A 17,830-nucleotide genomic window follows, 5' to 3' on the forward strand; every position below is an offset into this window, starting at 1 on the left:
TCACGTTCACATTTTATTTATCAAATCCATAGAAGAAGTAAGGGAGGCGTTGGACGGTGGAGGGAAGGCTGTTATGATCTTGTTAGATCTATCAGCAGCCTTCGACACGGTCCATGGTTTTGATGGACGGATTGTCAGAGGTAGGAGTACAAGGTATGGCGTGGAAATTGCTGTATTCCTTTTGTCTTAGATAGATCACAGACCGTCGACCTGGATAACAACAAGTCCCATCCGTTCTGCCTTCCCTGTGGGGTCCCTCAGGGGTTCTCACTAAGACCCACGCTTTTCAATATTTATATGATATCGCTGGCTGGCTTTATAAAATCTTACGGTTTTCAGCTTACCTCGTACGCCGATGACACCCAAATAGTGTTATCATTTAATGACGGCGAGGAAAAGAAACGGAAGTGCGCTTTTGTGATTGTATGAAGGAGATAGCTGGGTGGATGGCTTTGAACTGTTTAAAGTTGAATTCCACCAAAACCGAGATCATTGTTTTCGGAAATACACATTTTTCAAACTATACATTCATTTGTCAATGCAAGTTGAAGGAAATTGTTTGTAATTTACATCTAAATATATTACTACAATGTATGTTAGTTAATTACAAAATTTTAAATCTATTGCTGCTGTACAGTCCAATATACTCATGAAAAAGTCTTTAAAAAATCAAGGGCCGGGCGTGGCCAAGATGGCGGGGTAGAAGGACGTGTCGGCTAGAGCTCCCGACCCCATCGGAGGCCCGAGCCCTTAACTCGGCAGCGTATTCCCCCCGGAGCTGCGCAGACTTGCTCCGCTGATAGAGGAACGAGCGACGGTCTGATTGCCGCCTCCAGCGCACGATTTGGTGCTCGATTTACCGTGTTCCCGGAGCCGTGCCCGGGATCGGCTAGAACCAAGGCTGCAACAGTGCCCCGGCCCGGACGGAACAGCAAGGCGTCGGACAGCCCAGAGGCGCGGTGCGGACTCGCCGCCGACGTGGGTGAGGCTCCCTGGCTCCTACAGGCTGCACAGCTGAGCGTCGCGGAGCGGAGCGGTGAGGTGCCCGGGAGGAATCCGCTGCCCCCCGGCGCCCTAAGATGGCGGCAAGCGACGATGATGGACCCCTGCCCGGGCCCGCTGGAGGGCCACAAACTGCACAGTGAGCCGGCTGCCCGGGGCGGGCCACCCAAGCTGTCCGGCGGACACCACCGTCAGTGCGGTAAGCAGTGCGCCTGGCCCAGACGCTTTCCCAGCCGGGACCTGGAGGTCTACAAGCCCCGAGGTGCTGAGGGGACCGGGGACGGAACAACGCGAGCGCCCGGCCTGGAGGCCTAGCTGGGCAGCGGGGGAGTCCGTGCACGGCACTTAGCGGCGCGGCCCCCTAGTGGAAGCGGGCTGCAACCGGCGATCCATAATCACCCCCCAGACACACAGCGCCCCAGGAACACCGGCAACACTCCGCCCGTCCGTTACAGCGCCCTCGTGGCCCATGGTGCTTGGACTGCGTACCGTGCAGCACGCTGTTGGCGGTGGAGCGGCCCAGAGGAGTGGTAGATCGCGTAGAGCACCTGGAGCATTTGCATCGCCGGCTGGGTCCTGGAGTACACCGCACACCGAAGTACTGGCTGGACAGTGGGGGGGGCTACGTGGGCCGCAGGGCCGCAGATAGGTCCTAAGGCGGTGCCCGACGGGGTGGCTCCCTAACAGAGGTGGTCTGCCACCGACGGGACACGGTCACCCCCCCTGACGAGCGGCACCCCCGTTGCCTCGGCTACCTTGTGCACGCACTACGGAGCACCCGCGAGGCCCGGGGAGCTCGGGCTGGGTTGCCCCTGGGAGATCCATGGGCTGCACGGACACCTAGAACAGCCAGAGGTGGACTGGAATGTGCGACCGGAGCCCACAGTATCGAGGGACGTAACGACTGGGGTCGAGGACGGCTCCTCCTGGGCCGGAACGGCAGCTACGGGACCCTCGTGGGGACGTCCGCGGCACACCCCCTCTTCAGCCTGAGGAAGAGCTTCTGACCGGGACCGGTGGGGTTCTTTTGAGCAGACGCGCATCGTCGCCGGCACCGAGCTGGGACCAGGCTCCCTGAGGCCCGGATTCCACGTGCAGGAAGGCACAGACTGGCGAGGAGGCCTGATCATGGCGGGCCAGAGAGGAGGGAAACGCAATGATCGCACCGACCGCACACTCCCGGAGATGCTCAGCAAACAACAGACCAAAGGGGACAGAGCTTCTTCCTCGCCTGGAGCAGCTGGGAGCTCGCAGTCTGGTGCAGCAGCAGAACCCCCGGTAACTAGATCCTTTTTAGAATCTCTCTTTGGGACGCTGAGGGAAGACTTCCAAACCCTCAAACAAGAAGTAGCGGGTGAGGTGCGTGAGGTCCGAAGGGAGGTGGAGGGCCTAGGCGAGAGAGTGGAAACTGTGGAGACCTCCACGCACAGGCACGCCGAAGAGATCACTCTTCTCCAGCAGGAAGTTCTGACCCTTCGGGAACAACACCTAGACCTACAATTGCACAACGAAGACCTAGAAAACAGGTCACGAAGAAATAACATTAGAGTCCGGGGTGTGCCATCCTCGGAAGAGAACCCAGACATTGTTCAATACTTGCAAGAACTCTTCCGCATGGTCCTGGGAGAGGGGGATGACTTCCCCATTAGAATTGACAGAGCGCACAGGGTGGGTCCCACCAGACGAGCTAATGGCCCCCCTCCAGACATCCTAGCGTTCCTCCCGGATTTCCCGCTGAAAGAAAAGATCATGGCGGAGGCTCGAAAGGCACGCTCTCTCACTTTCCGGGATCACCCAGTCGCCTTATATCAAGACCTGTCCACGATCACGCTGCAGAAGCGCAAGTCGTTCAGGATTGTGACAGACGTTCTTAAACAGCATGAGACACCCTACTCATGGGGGCACCCTTTTCGTATTATCTTTAAGTGGCAGGGAGAGACGCACCATGTGCGGAACCTCCAGGACGCCTGCGAAATCTTGAGCATCACCACAGAGGAGGCGGACTCCCAGACGCCTAGAAGGAGGCGCACACCTGACGATGGCTGGCGTCGAGCCACGAGCAGGAGAAGAAGGACAGCGGATCCAGCACGGAGGCCAGGGTCTCCAACGATTAGAGCGGAACAAGAAGCGGCGGTCCGGACTGCGTCCACGGTGCTAGAAGGTCCATCAGAGGTGGCACTGACCGCTTAACTACGTTCCGGGGGGAACTCACAGTAGCAGTATTTCCATGGCGGGCTTTGATTGATGGGGGGGGAGTGAAGGTTTGACTACGTGTGGCTGGACGTCCACTAAGGTAACATTCCACGGACTGGTCCGTTTGGGCTTGTCCGGGACTATTTCAAGTAGTTTTGGGTGCACGGGTGCGGGGGGGCAGCATGACCCGGGGGGTGCTGCTGAGGATGGTGAGAAGGGATCTGGGGGAGTTATGGTGGGTGTTGCGAGTAATGGGGGGGAAGGTTTGTTTAAAGTTGGGGATGGGGGAAGTTGGGGAGGGAGAGTTGGAAGTTACCTTGTCCAGTGCTTCTACGGTATCTGTGAATGCTAGTGTAGATATTCGTATGTGCTTGGCGGTCGTCCTGTTCTCACACACTCTGGTTCGCACACATAAGCAGAATAATCCAATCCATCCATGGCAGAATTGAAGATACTGACCCTGAATGTCAAGGGGTTAAACAACCCCACGAAAAGAAGGGCCATCCTATCTTTATTAGAAAACTCTCGGGCGGACATCTGTCTGCTCCAGGAGACCCACTTGTTAGCTAATGATTGCCACAGAATGAGGTCCCTTCATTTCCCTACACAGTTCTTTTCCTCCAATACGACTAAAACTGCGGGGGTGGCTATTCTTCTGTCCAAATCGTTTATAGGGGAGGTGCTGCACAAATTTGTAGAACAAAAAGGTAGACTTCTTGCCTACAGACTTAAAGTGGGTACTCTCACGTTCACTGTAGGCACAGTTTACGCCCCGAATGAACAGCAAGATAGATTTCTACGCGGGGCTCTAGAGGAGGTCACGGCTTCACCGGACACGCACATTATGCTAGGGGGGGACATTAATTTGGTCTTTGACTCCGCGAAAGATAGATCAGCGCAGCGATCTCCACAGACTGGGGAACTCTCACAAGCAATCAGTTAGTTGAACCCGATCTGCATGATCTCTGGCGCGAACTCCACCCTACTGACACGGATTTCTCCTACTATTCGCATGCACACAAAACTTATGCCAGACTTGATTATCTACTGGTCTCTGGCCCTGTTCGTGACCTTGCCACGGCCTCGGAAATGGGTGTTATATCTCTGTCGGATCATGCACCGGTCTCGGGGACCCTACATCTCCAACCGAGCTCAGCCCGGGGGGGGGTTTGGAGGCTCCGGGACACCCTCCTACATAGGAGGGAGGTGGTACAAAGCATTACTGATTCGATCAAGGACTATCAGCTGCACAACTCCAACGCTGATACTTCCCTGTCGACTCAGTGGGGGGCTCTCAAGGCAGTGCTACGGGGAGAATTTATTGCGATCTCAGCGGCAGATAACCGTGAGAGGAAACGGAAACGGGACGAACTCACCCAGAAAGTCAGGGAATTGGAGACTGTGCATCGCCGCACTGGGGCTCCAAGAGTCTGGAAACAGCTGAAAGCTACGAGGAAACTCTTGTCCTCATTGGACCTTGATAGGGCGGAATATGCAGCATTGCGCCTCAAACACGCATATTATACTGGGGGGGACCGATGTGGCCGCCTGCTGGCAGCCAAGCTGAGAGTGGCCCATCAGAGTCGCCAGGTGAAGGAACTGGCAGGAATTGCGGGACAGGGGATCACGGGTGACGCCGAAATTGCCGAGACCTTTCGCCGCTTCTATGCTGATCTATATAGAGCGGACGCCGCCAATATGGAAGACGCGGAGGATTACCTGGATTCGGTGGCCCTACCGTCACTGACCCATGAGCAGGCAGCTTATCTAGAGAGAGAGATTAAGGTCGAGGAGGTGATGGCGGCGATCTCGAGGCTCAAACTAGGGAAGGCCCCTGGCCCAGATGGCTATACAGCCCTCTTTTATAGAACGTTCTGCGGGACGCTAAGCCCTATCTTGACCGCACTATTCAACTCCTTCTCTGACCCTGGAGCTATCTCTCCGGATCTGCTACAAGCGACAGTGTCTGTCATTCCCAAGCCAGGGAAGGACAGGAAGCAGTGCGGCTCGTACAGGCCAATCTCCTTACTAAATTTAGACCTGAAACTCTACACCGGAATTCTTGCGGCGAGACTGGCGCAGCACCTCCCTGGCCTCATTGAACCGGATCAGGCCGGTTTCGTGCCTGGACGGCAGACTGTGGACAACACTAAACGTGTTGTTCACGTCTTGGAAAAGGCCTCACGTATTCCAGGGGAACGTATGCTCCTCTCAGTCGATGCGGAAAAGGCATTCGACCGGGTGCACTGGCCCTACCTCGAACGAGTCATGGCGAAGCTGGGGATGGGGGAAAAATTCCGAACCATGGTCTTTAATTGCTACAAATCCCCCTCTGCTGCGGTGCGCGTGAATGGCTGCGGCTCGCGACGGTTTGATATCGAACGCGGCACGAGACAGGGTTGTCCCCTCTCCCCCCTTCTCTTCGCGCTCTACATGGAGCCCTTTGCCCAGCGAGTGCGGCAAAACGTGGCCGTGACCGGAGTACGAATGGGGGGTTTCACCCATGTAATAAGCCTTTACGCAGACGACGTTATTTTCGCGCTGGAAAACCCGAGGCAGGCCCTACCCGCCTGTATGGCGGAACTCAAAGCTTTTGAGACAGTAGCCGGCTTTCGGATGAATGTGGAGAAATCCACAGCCCTGGACCTCTCCTTGACTCTGTCAACGAGGAACGACCTACAAAGGCTCTTCCCATTGCGGTGGTCGAAGGATCAGGTGCAATATCTAGGGATTACGTTAGCTCCCACGTTGCAGGCAATGGTTTCCCTTAACTATGGGGCGGTTGGCAAAAAGGTGAGAGACGAACTAGGGAGATGGAACAAAGGCACGCTTTCCTGGCTTGGTAGAGTGGCGGCGATCAAAATGACGGTCTTACCCCAAATTCTGTATCTATTCCGGGCACTGCCCTTGCAACCACCTACGGGCTGGATTCCACAAATGCAAACTGACGTGTCCCGATTTGTGTGGCAAGGCCGTAAACCCCGAATGCGCCGCACTCTCACGACATTGACACCGGAAACTGGAGGACTGGGAGTTCCCGACCTCCGCAAATATTTCCAGGCGGCCCAATTAAGATATCTGGTGGAATGGAGCAGGTGGGAGTCCGATAAACACTGGCTCTTCCAGGATCAGGCGGTGGCCGGACGCCCTTTACAAGAAATACCCTTCCTCCGCCGCCCACACCGCCCCCCGAATCTCTATGCTTCTTACATAACGCGGGTCCCGTTGAAAGTATGGGACGCCACGAATCGCACATTTGACCTCACCACGTTTCCCTCGCCTTTCACACCAATTGTAGACAATCCCGACTTCACACCGGGGATGGAACAAGGGGCCTTCTCACATTGGAGGGACAAGGGCTGTAGGGCACTCTTCCATATGTACGCGGCGGATGGAATTATCCCCTTTCACAGCTTTAAAGCTTCTTATCAGTTAACCGAATCTGACCGCATGAGATACTGGCAGGTACGGCACTGGGCCTTGCAGCCGAGTGTGAGGGAATCTGCTGACAGGAGGCTCCTCCCATATGAGCGATGGCTAATCACCCGCACCTCAGACTCCAAACTTATCACTGACCTATACAAACTGCTTCAGCTCCCGTCTTCCCACTTCTACATTCCCGGTAGGGAGCGATGGAATAGAGAACTGGGGAGAACGCTTAGCCTTAAAGAATGGGAACGTATTTCATACAGAGCACGACACTCAGCCTACCACGTGGGCCTCACAGAAACCTTCACAAAAATATCCACCTACTGGTATCACACCCCAGAAAGGCTACACGAAATGAACAGGCTTCTTAGCGACAGATGCTGGCGAGAATGCGGGCAGGTTGGCACACTGACACACATCCTCTGGGACTGCCCAGTACTGCAAGCCTATTGGTCGACAGTGATAGACGAGATTGATAAATGCTTCGAGATTGCACTGCCCCGTTTTCCAGCGTATACCCTACTGGGTCTACCAAATGACTTAATGTATCCACTAAAATCTAAGAGGGGGAGGCAGATTGCCATTATGCTAGGTTCTGCGGTACAAAACATACTGATTCATTGGCGCACAACAACCACTCCCTCACGCACGGGTTGGCTGCACAGGTTGTGGCATGTTCTGGGGATGGAAAAAATGTCTCTTACGCTAGCAGGAGATGTGACTGGTTTTGAGGAACTGTGGCAACCCTTTCACTCACTGCTGGCCTCAGAATTCACCGAAATCACATGCCCGAGGTACCTCAGGTTACTGCGGCTTACACCCCCTTTGTGAGGCATGGTTTCATTTGGGAAAGGACTGCCGGGGACTCACGGGCGTATGCGGGGTGGGTGAGAAGAAGGATGGTTGATTGCTTTCATGCTACACGGCACTGGACGGGGAGGGTGGGGAGGGGGTAGTTTGTTGGGGCATGTTGTTCTATTAATAGAGGTACAAGCCCATAGGGCACTGCTTTTTTCTTGTTCTCTTTTTTTTTTTAATCTTTCCTTGTATATGCCTCTGTGCGAAGAGCAGGACATTGAAACAGCCCTGGGGCTGGGTCATTAGCATTTCTGATCTTGAGTTGCCTCTTACAGCACCCATTGCATGTTTGTAAATTGCTTTCTATATGAGCTGTACCTTTCTAATAAAATGCTTTAAACATAAAAAATCAAGGGCCTCATTTAGAGATACTCTCACAAACATGACGGATATCCCGTCCACCGGATGTATGACGTTTCAACGCATGCTTTTACCACACATGCCTTTACAACGCAGGTATTACAATGCAAGTCATTACAACGACTTGCGTTGGCGGGTGCTGGATAGTGGAATAGTTTAATTTTCTATTCCAACTCCAGTCCCCGTGGATAGTAGGGAATGTGTTGGATAGAAAATTAAACTATTCCCTATCCAACAGCGCCCTCCAGCGAAAGTCGTTGTAACGACTTTCATTGTAATTCCTGCGTTGTAATGGTAGTGCGTGGTAAAAGTTTCGTTGTAAACGATGTTCCCCCGTCCACCTTCATATAAGTGCATTTTATCCTACAGCACTTGTAAAAATAGCAGCCAGGATAACTGTCACATTTGTAACGGAATAACCTGTCTCTCAAACTAAATGAGTCCCCAAATTGGAAAAATATATGCATATAAAGAGCAAACACAGAAACCTAAATGAATATCTAATCTACACTACAATTTCTTTAAATGCTGGGCGTAAATTAAGATGGGATTTTATATATTCGTCTTGCAAATTACAGGTTCACTGTGACATCCTGCAAGAACCACCTTTGTATATGGATTGTCCTCCCATCAGGATAAGACTTTTATGTGAACTATGTATTTAGTCAGGTTACCTTTTCCATTCCATCCTCTTTGAGACTTATAATATCCAAATCAAAATCTCTTCTCAATCCATCTGTTTTATTGAATTTGATTCGACCCGTCAAGCCATCCCACCGCACCTGAAAACATATAGAAAAAGCAAGTTTCAGTTAAACCTCCAACTTGACGTAATTTCAATTTACTTTAGAAAAAAAATAACGTGGTAACAAATAAAACCAGTTCAAGCATACTTGGGAATCCCTCCTTTAAATAAATATTGTACATCTCCTTGCAAGGTATAGATTGATAGCATGCATGATTGACTAGGAACTTTATTACAGCAACAGGGATTCTCACTTAAACAAATGTTTAGTTTTCAAAAAAACTAAATTTTCTATCATAAAGGGATACACCTATATGTAATTTTACGCCACAATTGTGTAATAATGAGCATATGTGAATTCATCTCCAGGAGTAGGCAGTGTCCTAATGGCTTGTTGCTCCTGTGATGGCCGAACGGACCATCGTTTTCTCCCTATATGACCAGCCAACTCTACCAGGAAATCATCAATTTCACTCATGTCCCCTCTCCATCACCTTTCTTCCTTTGCATATCACTGACTATCATTGTGTTCAACTGGATTAATATGGGGATGTATGACGTTTCAACGCATGCTTTTACCACGCATGCCTTTACAACGCAAGTCGTTACAACGACTTGCGTTGGGGGGCGCTGGATAGTGAATAGCTTAATTTACTATTCCAACTCCAGTCCCCGTGGATAGTAGGGAAGGTGTTGGATAGTAAATTAAACTATTCCCTATCCTAGAGCGCCCCCCCCAGCGCAATGCGTTGTAATAACTTGCGTTGTAAAAGTTGCGTCATAATGGTAGTGCGTGGTAAAAGTTGCGTTGTAAAGGATGTTCCCCTTAATATGGCTGTGCTTCTCCAGCCGCAAAACCCAGACCCCTCAACATACATCACCACCCATTATTCTGCATTAGGGAGGCACTATTGGGTGCTCTTCTCCATGCGGCCCCTTTACTGCTACTCTACAGCCCAGTCTCCTTACTCCTTATGATGGATCCGATTCTGCTGACGTCACCACCCCTCCCACTTCCTAAGCTCTTTCTGGACTTTTGGAATCTTCCTCTTCTAGCCCTCTCCATATTCTGAAATCCTGTAAAGACCCCCTAAAGCTAGCTCAGCTGAATCCCTATTTACTCTCAAACTACTTCTTAACCTACATGTATTTCCTCATTACTCTTCTGAATCCCTAACAAAAGAATTGCTGAAAATTACATGCTGGATGCTAAATTATAGCTGTATATATGTTTCTTGATGAGTTTGCCCTGGATTAAATGTCAGTCTGTTAACTGTAGCGCCCCAAATATAACAGTATGTCTGCTCCTTTACGAGAGGCCGAATTTAAATACGTTACCTTTGACTGAACGGGCAATGGAAGGCTGTCCATTGAAAAGGGTCCCCCACCTACATGGTTGGGGAAGTGTGGGACTGTTGACATCAGCAGTCTCATGTCCCCCACCCTATGTGACTCATGGGAACCAGGCAATACACAGCGAATGATTGGGCATGCGCCTGATGCTTTGAGGATGTGTGACGTAGCATCTGTGAAGATCTATCAGTACTATCACTACCGCAACATATGGGTCCCATTAATTAAGCAAAACACACACACACACAGAATCATACACATCTAGGTGAATCCCCAATTAGGCAGAAGAAAGAGATACAGGTGCAAAACCATCTTCTCGTACAATAATATACATATAGTGGCACACTTTCCCTCACCAACAAATTGCTACACATTGTGACAAGCACAGTAATAGAAACACAAAGAAACTATCAGCACCCAAACAGAAAGACTCCATCTAACACTGATAGCACACACACTCATACAGCTTAAAGCTAAAGGTCTCCTTCCTTGAAGAGCACAAAAGAGGGCCGCACAGCTCCATTCAGTAAAAAGAGTAGGATATAAGGCCTGTTCAATAACTCCTTTCCCCTGATTAAACAGCACAGTGAACACGGTCCATTACCCACAGCATCCTCACAGTACATTATCAAACTGATTAGAGCGCTTTGCAGAGTCCCCTTGCAAAGCCCTTAGTCCAGACCTCATTTCACCCAGCTCTCTCCGAATGTACGTCACAGACATAGAGCTCACCAGGCAAGTCTCTCATAATGCAAACCACTGTTTACTGCTAAGAACAGGAGACAACCATTACAACGCGGTCTTTACACCGCGATACCATTACGACGCGGTCATCACAGCGCAAGTCGTTACAACGACTTGCGCTGGATTGAGCTATATACCAAGGAATAGTATGATTTACTATTCCAACACCTTCCCTACTATTCCGTAGGCTGGAGTTGGAATAGTAAATCATACTATTCCTAAATCCAGCGCCTCTAGCGCAAGTCGTTGTAATGACTTGCGTTGTGATGACCGCGTCGTAATGGTATCATGGTGTAAAGACCGCGTTGTAACATCATACATCCGCTATTTTATTAATTGACCAAAGTGAGCAAGCACAAAAACCTCTGGGTGGAGTTGATGTTGTGGTGCAATTCTCGCCTAGAGGCAATATGAGCAAAATTGACCTATTTTTTGATTTCCGATAATGTTTTAAATAAAATGTCTAGAAATCATTAGGTTTTACAGAGAGTTCAGCATGGACACCGGTTAAATATATCGATAGCATAACATTAGCCCTAAATTTCTAAAAGGGAAGCCCTAAGAAATCTTTAAAAATAAATGGGGTGAACAATGGATTTCCTTTCACTTCCTTCCATTTCTCCATCACTCTCATTCCATTTAGACTAGACAGCCACCATATAATAAGATTATGAATCTACATGAAAGATAGATGGATGGGAAAATGAAACTGAGAAGGGCACATATCCAGAGTGCCTACACACCAAAGTCTCTCATCAGTGATGTACAATATGCGCCTCAGAGACTTGAACATGTGGGTTATGCAAATCAATTATAAGTGCCTAGAAGCAGCCTTCTTTCCTACATTCACTGCTCTGTATGCAACTTTATCATAATGTAGAATCCAGAAAGCCGGTCACCATTGGCTGCCCGCTCAGCAAATACAAAGCTACATAATGTAACTGTAAAACATCACACCAAAAATTGGACATTTATTTTAATGGACTGGTGATTACATGATAGAGAATATTTCTCATACAGATCTTCCCCGTTTTAAAAATGTCTAGGTATTAAAATATGTTCTTTTACAGAAAGATTTACATTCCTTTAACTATTTTAATGGATTGCCCTACCCGCTACATTTGCCACAGCCCACTACGCACTAATCTGACCCTAGTTACTTTGGGTGCAATTATAATGATATGTTTAGCATGTTTTAATGAAATTGTTATAGAGTTATAACAATTGTAGTCCATTAAAATTCTGATTTCATTATCCCTGCCCTGCGCAATGAGCTACACAGCCTCGTGCTAAAAGCAATCGGGCTTTGAACTGCAGCTCTGTGCCTTGATAGAGAGCCACATTTAAAGGCCTACCAAAGGCAATTGGGACATTAGTCAGGAAATGACTGTGGATTGATTTCCTGTTTTATTGAGGCAGCCATTTTGTCACTAATCAGAAGCCACATTGTCACGCCACACAATTGTTCCGTAATGTCTAATTTACTTGAGAAAACTTCTTGTTTTACAAAGGGTTTTTTCAAGCTTTATATTCCAAGGCGCCGATGGCATGAGAGCTTCGGAACACCACATAAACTTACGAGTTTAGATATATACAGATATTTTTATAGGACACATTTACACTCTTGAAACAGTCAGAGATTTGCAGCTGTCAAATACATAGTAAATCCCTTCTCAAGGCACCCCCAAGATTTGAGGGAGTACAGGTAAAAGGGTTTCTCCTTGGGACAAACTATTTTCCAAAGAGACATTTTGCTATAATTATTTTCTTATTCACATTTGTCCACTATGTGGCCAATTATGAGCCGGATAGATTGGAATTACTTCATGGAATTCTACTTCGCCTGATTCTAAGTGGGCCAATGATCCCAGAAGAACCTCGCAAGAGGCGTTAGCTGCAGCATCAGTCAAGCTTCATTTAGCATTTTTTTAACAGGGGAACATATAATGGTCCCCCTGCCAGAAAAAAAAGAAAAATCTCCTCTTCCTTTGATGACTCTTCCCACCCACCCGACAGGTCATACATGTTTTTCCGACTGCTCATAGCAGGTGATAAATATATGCGATAAAGCCCAATGGAATAATGATTTCTATGGGATTTTGATTTTATGACTGAAAAAATTAGTCCCATGTGGTAATTCCAAATTCCATGCTGATTTTACCCGAATGGTAACAACAAAATGTCATGCAATTTTTCCAGGGCCCGGTACCATACTCTGCAACTCGTAATCAGGGCCTAAATATGATTGTGCATTTGGAAAGTAAATATAGGAATTAATAAAACTGTTGCAGGAATAATTTAAGCAGGGTAGTAAACGTCTGGGTGCAGATTTCCCATTCTCTGTGAGTCTGCTCCGTAATACTGCCACTTGCTGCACTGCTCAAATAACATTTCTCCAGTTTAGTAGAGCTATTAGCAATAATGGTCATGGAGATATATTGACCACTTGTCACTGGATGTATGTCGTTATTACGCATGCATTTACAATGCATGCCTTTACGACGCATCTTTTACAATGCAAGTCGTTACAACGACTTGCGTTGGGGGGCGCTGGATAGTGAATAGTTTAATTTACTATTCCAACTCCAGTCCCCATGGATAGTAGGGAAGGAGTTGGATAGTAAATTAAACTATTCCCTATCCTGGAGCGCCCCCCAGCGCAAGTCGTTGTAACGACTTGCGTTGTAAAAGCTGCGTCGTAAAGGCACAGCGTTGTAAAATTGCGTAGTAAACGCTGTTCCCCCTTGTCACTGCATATCTAGGTAATAGCACACTTAGGCGCAAGAAAGAGATACAGTTACAAAATTATCTTCTCGTACAACATTATACACACAGTGGCAACTGGCCCTCGCTAAAATACTGCTGCACAATCAAACAAGCACACTATTAGAAACACAAACAAACTATCAGCACCCAAACAGAAAGACCCATTTAACACGGATAACACACATACTGATGCAGCTCAGCCACACAAAGGTCGCCTTATTTCAAGAGCACATAGTATGAACATTGCATCTCTAATCAGAGAACAGCCCTGAATATAGTGGCCATTCTATAATGCCATTCCCCTGATTAAACATGTATACATGGTCCATTTCCCACAGCTCTCTCACAGTACCTTATCACACTGATTAGAGCCCATTGCACAAAGTCCCCCTTCAATGCAAACAATTTAATACAAAGATCACCAAGCATTTCTCTCGTAATGCACAATGTGGTAATGTGTAGTTATCTAAATGTGTTATGTTTTAACTGTGCTCTTGTATCTGCACGAGGCACTGCAGTTTCCATGATAAACTCTTTCCACATGGAGAGTTCTGAGTAGAATACTTATAATAAAGCTGCTGCGAAGGACAGTTATCCTGGGTTACCCTGCAGAGACTGTGGCTGGAGCTTTTTCTGTACAATCAATTCATTTTTATACAAGCAACAGTGCCTGGGACCTTCTTGGAGTCACCTACTTCACACACAACTTTGTTTACTGCTGAGCACTGAGTGGTGGTTTGTAGATACCTATTTGACATTGTATTAATTGGCCAAAGGGAGCAAGCACAAAAGCCTCTGGATGGGGATGAGGATGAGGATGTGAGGCAATTTGAACAAAATTGACTGTTTTCGCATTTTCCTGCACGATTTGTTTTGATAAAATGACTAAAAATAAATAGGTTTTACAGACAGTTCAGAATAGATACCGGTAAAATATTTCAATAGTGCCACTTTAGCCGTACACTTCTAAATGGGACGCCTTAGCCAGAAGAAATCTTTGAAAATAAATAGGGAGAGCAAATGACTGTTCTTTCACTTCCTTCCATTTCTCCATTTTACCCATTACATTTAGGATAGCAACCATATAATATGATTATGAATCTAAATGAAAGATGGATGGAAAAAGGAAATTTAGAAAGGCCACATATCCAAAGTGTCTACTCACGAAGGTCATAGGTTATAACAATTTTACAAATTCACAGAATGGAACCAGAAAATATTGATATCATATACTATTTAATAAAGTCACAAAAAAAATCCATATTGTGGGAAATTGGGTTTTTAGTTTTGTGGCCGGCCCAAGTAATATGCGCACAATTTCTCCTTAGTGTGACCAAGCACCCCATTGCAATCCTAGACTCTCTCAGGGTAGCAGTCCAAGGCCTACGGAGGGGAGGTGGTGTGGGCCAATAATCATCATTCACTGGCATGCAATTATAACACTCAATTAATGATTGCCTAGTCAGTGCTTTTTTTTCAGAAAAGGAAAGTACATTGATTACACATACACTACTAAATACTATGCATTAATTTCCAAATATGTACATTAGGCAGATTGAAAATGCCACAGATGAGATTGCATAATCACTTTTGACCCACTAAAGGGTCATACATACATATAAGGTAAATCCTTCGGCTTGGTCAAAAGTTCAAGATCAATACACCTCATGTTAAAAGAAAACATCATTTTGTGCATAAATGCAATAATCCGAATTAACCATGTGTACATGCACTTGTTAATGCTCATAAAGCATATCCACCTTGTTCAATAATTACTGTCAACATTTATATGTCAATGAAGCATTTTAAAATTAACAAAACGTGCCTGTGTGCTTTTTATATAGTTCCAAAACATTTAAAATTCAATCACAAAAACAATCCCTAAAGAGCACCATTTTCTGATCACAAAAATATGCAACCATAGATTCAGTCCGTAAATAACACTTCTTTACATTTATCTTCCTTACATATCTTCAAGCCACATTTAATGTAGCAATAGAACCAGCCCCTAGAGTGTGATGCCCTCCCAACTGCAGAACAAAAGCCCCAGTCTTGGAATGCTTTAAAAATAGATGAAAATCCTAGAGTGGCCCTACATTTTAAGACCCCACGGGTGGAGGGGTACTTTATAAAGATTACTTCTGGAGGTCTGCTGTAATTCCTGCAGCTCCAGAACACTTTCCCAAGTCGTTGGTGGTGCCCCTGTCCCTCTAGGGCCAAAACAAGGTCAGACAAAATATGTAAATATGCCTGCCCGCAAGACATTATGGGGTGCTCCAGCCAGGAGCAGTGAATATCTTAGTAGCAGAACTCACTCTGTGACGGGGAGAGCTACAAAGCTATTCATTTCTTTTTTTTAAGGTCCGGGAGCCCAGTCCCCCTTGGGACACCCTCCATGCATGCCTCCACTTGGGGGAGCAAAGGGAGCCCACCTCGGCCTGTCCCTGCTACCTCCCCACGTGGGGAGCATCTACTCTGCTACCCCCCGGCACCAGCAGCTCTACTTCCCTGTTTGCTCCTGCGGGCAGAGAGATCTCATCTCTGGTGGACACCCCGCTCCCCCAGACACGGGCACAAGCAGTGGAGGCCAGGCTCACCACTGCTGGTGCCAGGAGGTGGGATTGTGACAGCACTCCCTTGCTCTGTGCCATCAGCCCCCAGGGAGATGGGGGCCCACGGTTGCAAAAGTAGAAATGGGGAGGGGGTCCAACGCATGGCCCCTTCCCGATAATGCATCATACGCCAACCCCTGGACCTGGGGGTATCTGTAGGAAACGTGGCGGGAGCCCTATGCGCTCCATTCAATAAAAAGGTAAAAGGTTGCCACTCTTCAAAGTGCCATAACTCAGGCACTGTTGGGTCGATCTGGATGATCTTTAGCTCATTTTACTCTGTTGGCGAGTGCTAGCTACCAGGGATAGTTTTAGCTGACCTCCAAGATGGAGTCCTCTACAGGGAGCTGGTTCACCTGGCTCCCTGTCGCCTTCCTCTTTGGCTTTGTGTCTGGGCACAAAAGTCCATGGCTTTCCTCCAGCTAGTCCTAGGGGGCGTAAGGGGGCCATATTCTACGGCCTTTGGGGATTCCCATTGGTCCTGAGATCAACTGGAACAAAGTCCTCCTTCCAGTTGTTCACGGCTGTCGCAGTCCCAGGGTCCAGCAGTGAAGAGCATAAAAACACCAACCATGAGAGCATTTCCCCCTGGTGCGAGACTTTTTAAAGGGGAAGCAGGGTGAAAGGTTCTGGAAGTCAGTCACCCATATTCTGTCCTGGGGTGCCACAAAACCACCTGCACATCATACTGGGAGAGTTCAAAATGGTGCCATCCAGGAGTTACTGCTCACATCTACTCTAGGGGACTCAGCTCTGCCCTCACTGATATCACTATCAGGGCCTTTCTCATCAAAGGGGATCCCCCTCCTGGGTTGGCTCCAGTTGTCTGGGGCCCCTCCTTTGTTCACTGGGCCTGAACTGTCCCCGGACCTGATGTAGTGTGACAGGTAATTAACAGATGCAGATTTTTTATCCCCATCCCCCCCTTCACAGGTGATGAAGGAAGCAATGTTCATTACTCCTTTTATGTGGAACAGCCTTTGTTCCTGCAGCTGGAGAGAAAGATAATTACCTTGGCACAGCAGGGTGACAAAAAGGCCTGGGCTCTAATCCTGACCTGAGCTAGAGAAATATGACAATTCTGAATGAACTGTAAGTTGTATAGATATTCTTTTAGAACTCGCTGACTTGATTTTATCGCACAGGTCTCCCCCCCATTTTGACATTTCACTGAAATTTGTAGGCCAAAAGGAAGCAAAACTGCACTCTAAGGCAGTTTTACCCTATGTGTATAATAAAGTGTCACTAGCGACAAAACAGTAAATCACACTGACTTTCCCTACAAGTGAACACTAATATTATACGGTCTACTCCAAGTCAATTTATAATCATACAGAGTACCCTCAGTGCCAGGCTACCTGTGCGCAATCAACAGGGTGCACACAATAGTAGTCTAACACGTGCAGCCCACACGTGTGCACAGGTGTGTGTGTACATGTGGTCACATGTAATCAGGCAAGTGCCCCTTACCCTATCTGTGTTGCAGCGGCCTTATCTTAAAAGGTGTAGATTGGTGGTAAATACATGCCGTCAATTTGCGTTGTCATTACTGTGGGTGAGACACATCTAATGAGACTTACCCGCAGTAAAAAGACCAAAACCAGATGATCCAAAAAGCAAAATAAATCTGGGCATACTGAATGGGTGGACCGAATTGTAACACCTAAACATCATGAAATACCTTCACGAGTCATGAAATACCTGCCAATCAGACAAGAACACAAAAATGTGTCCTGACAAGGCAATAATGGCATATCAGTAATAGGAG

At 47.7% G+C, this 17,830-nt stretch overlaps 1 protein-coding gene across 4 annotated transcripts in view; it reads right to left on the minus strand.

The window, feature by feature from the left end:
• The window catches only part of GRIK1 (glutamate ionotropic receptor kainate type subunit 1), a 970,975-nt gene that overhangs the window by 268,799 nt on the left and 684,346 nt on the right, over positions 1 to 17,830 (minus strand). For all 4 annotated transcript variants that reach the window (XM_078658394.1, XM_078658392.1, XM_078658395.1 and 1 more), the window contains exon 8: positions 8,517 to 8,624. In XM_078658394.1, coding sequence (XP_078514520.1) covers positions 8,517 to 8,624 — 108 coding nt within the window. The remainder of the gene's footprint in view (positions 1 to 8,516; positions 8,625 to 17,830) is intronic.

This window comes from Lissotriton helveticus, chromosome 8 (genome assembly GCF_964261635.1).
Source record: "Lissotriton helveticus chromosome 8, aLisHel1.1, whole genome shotgun sequence".
Taxonomy (NCBI): domain Eukaryota; kingdom Metazoa; phylum Chordata; class Amphibia; order Caudata; family Salamandridae; genus Lissotriton; species Lissotriton helveticus.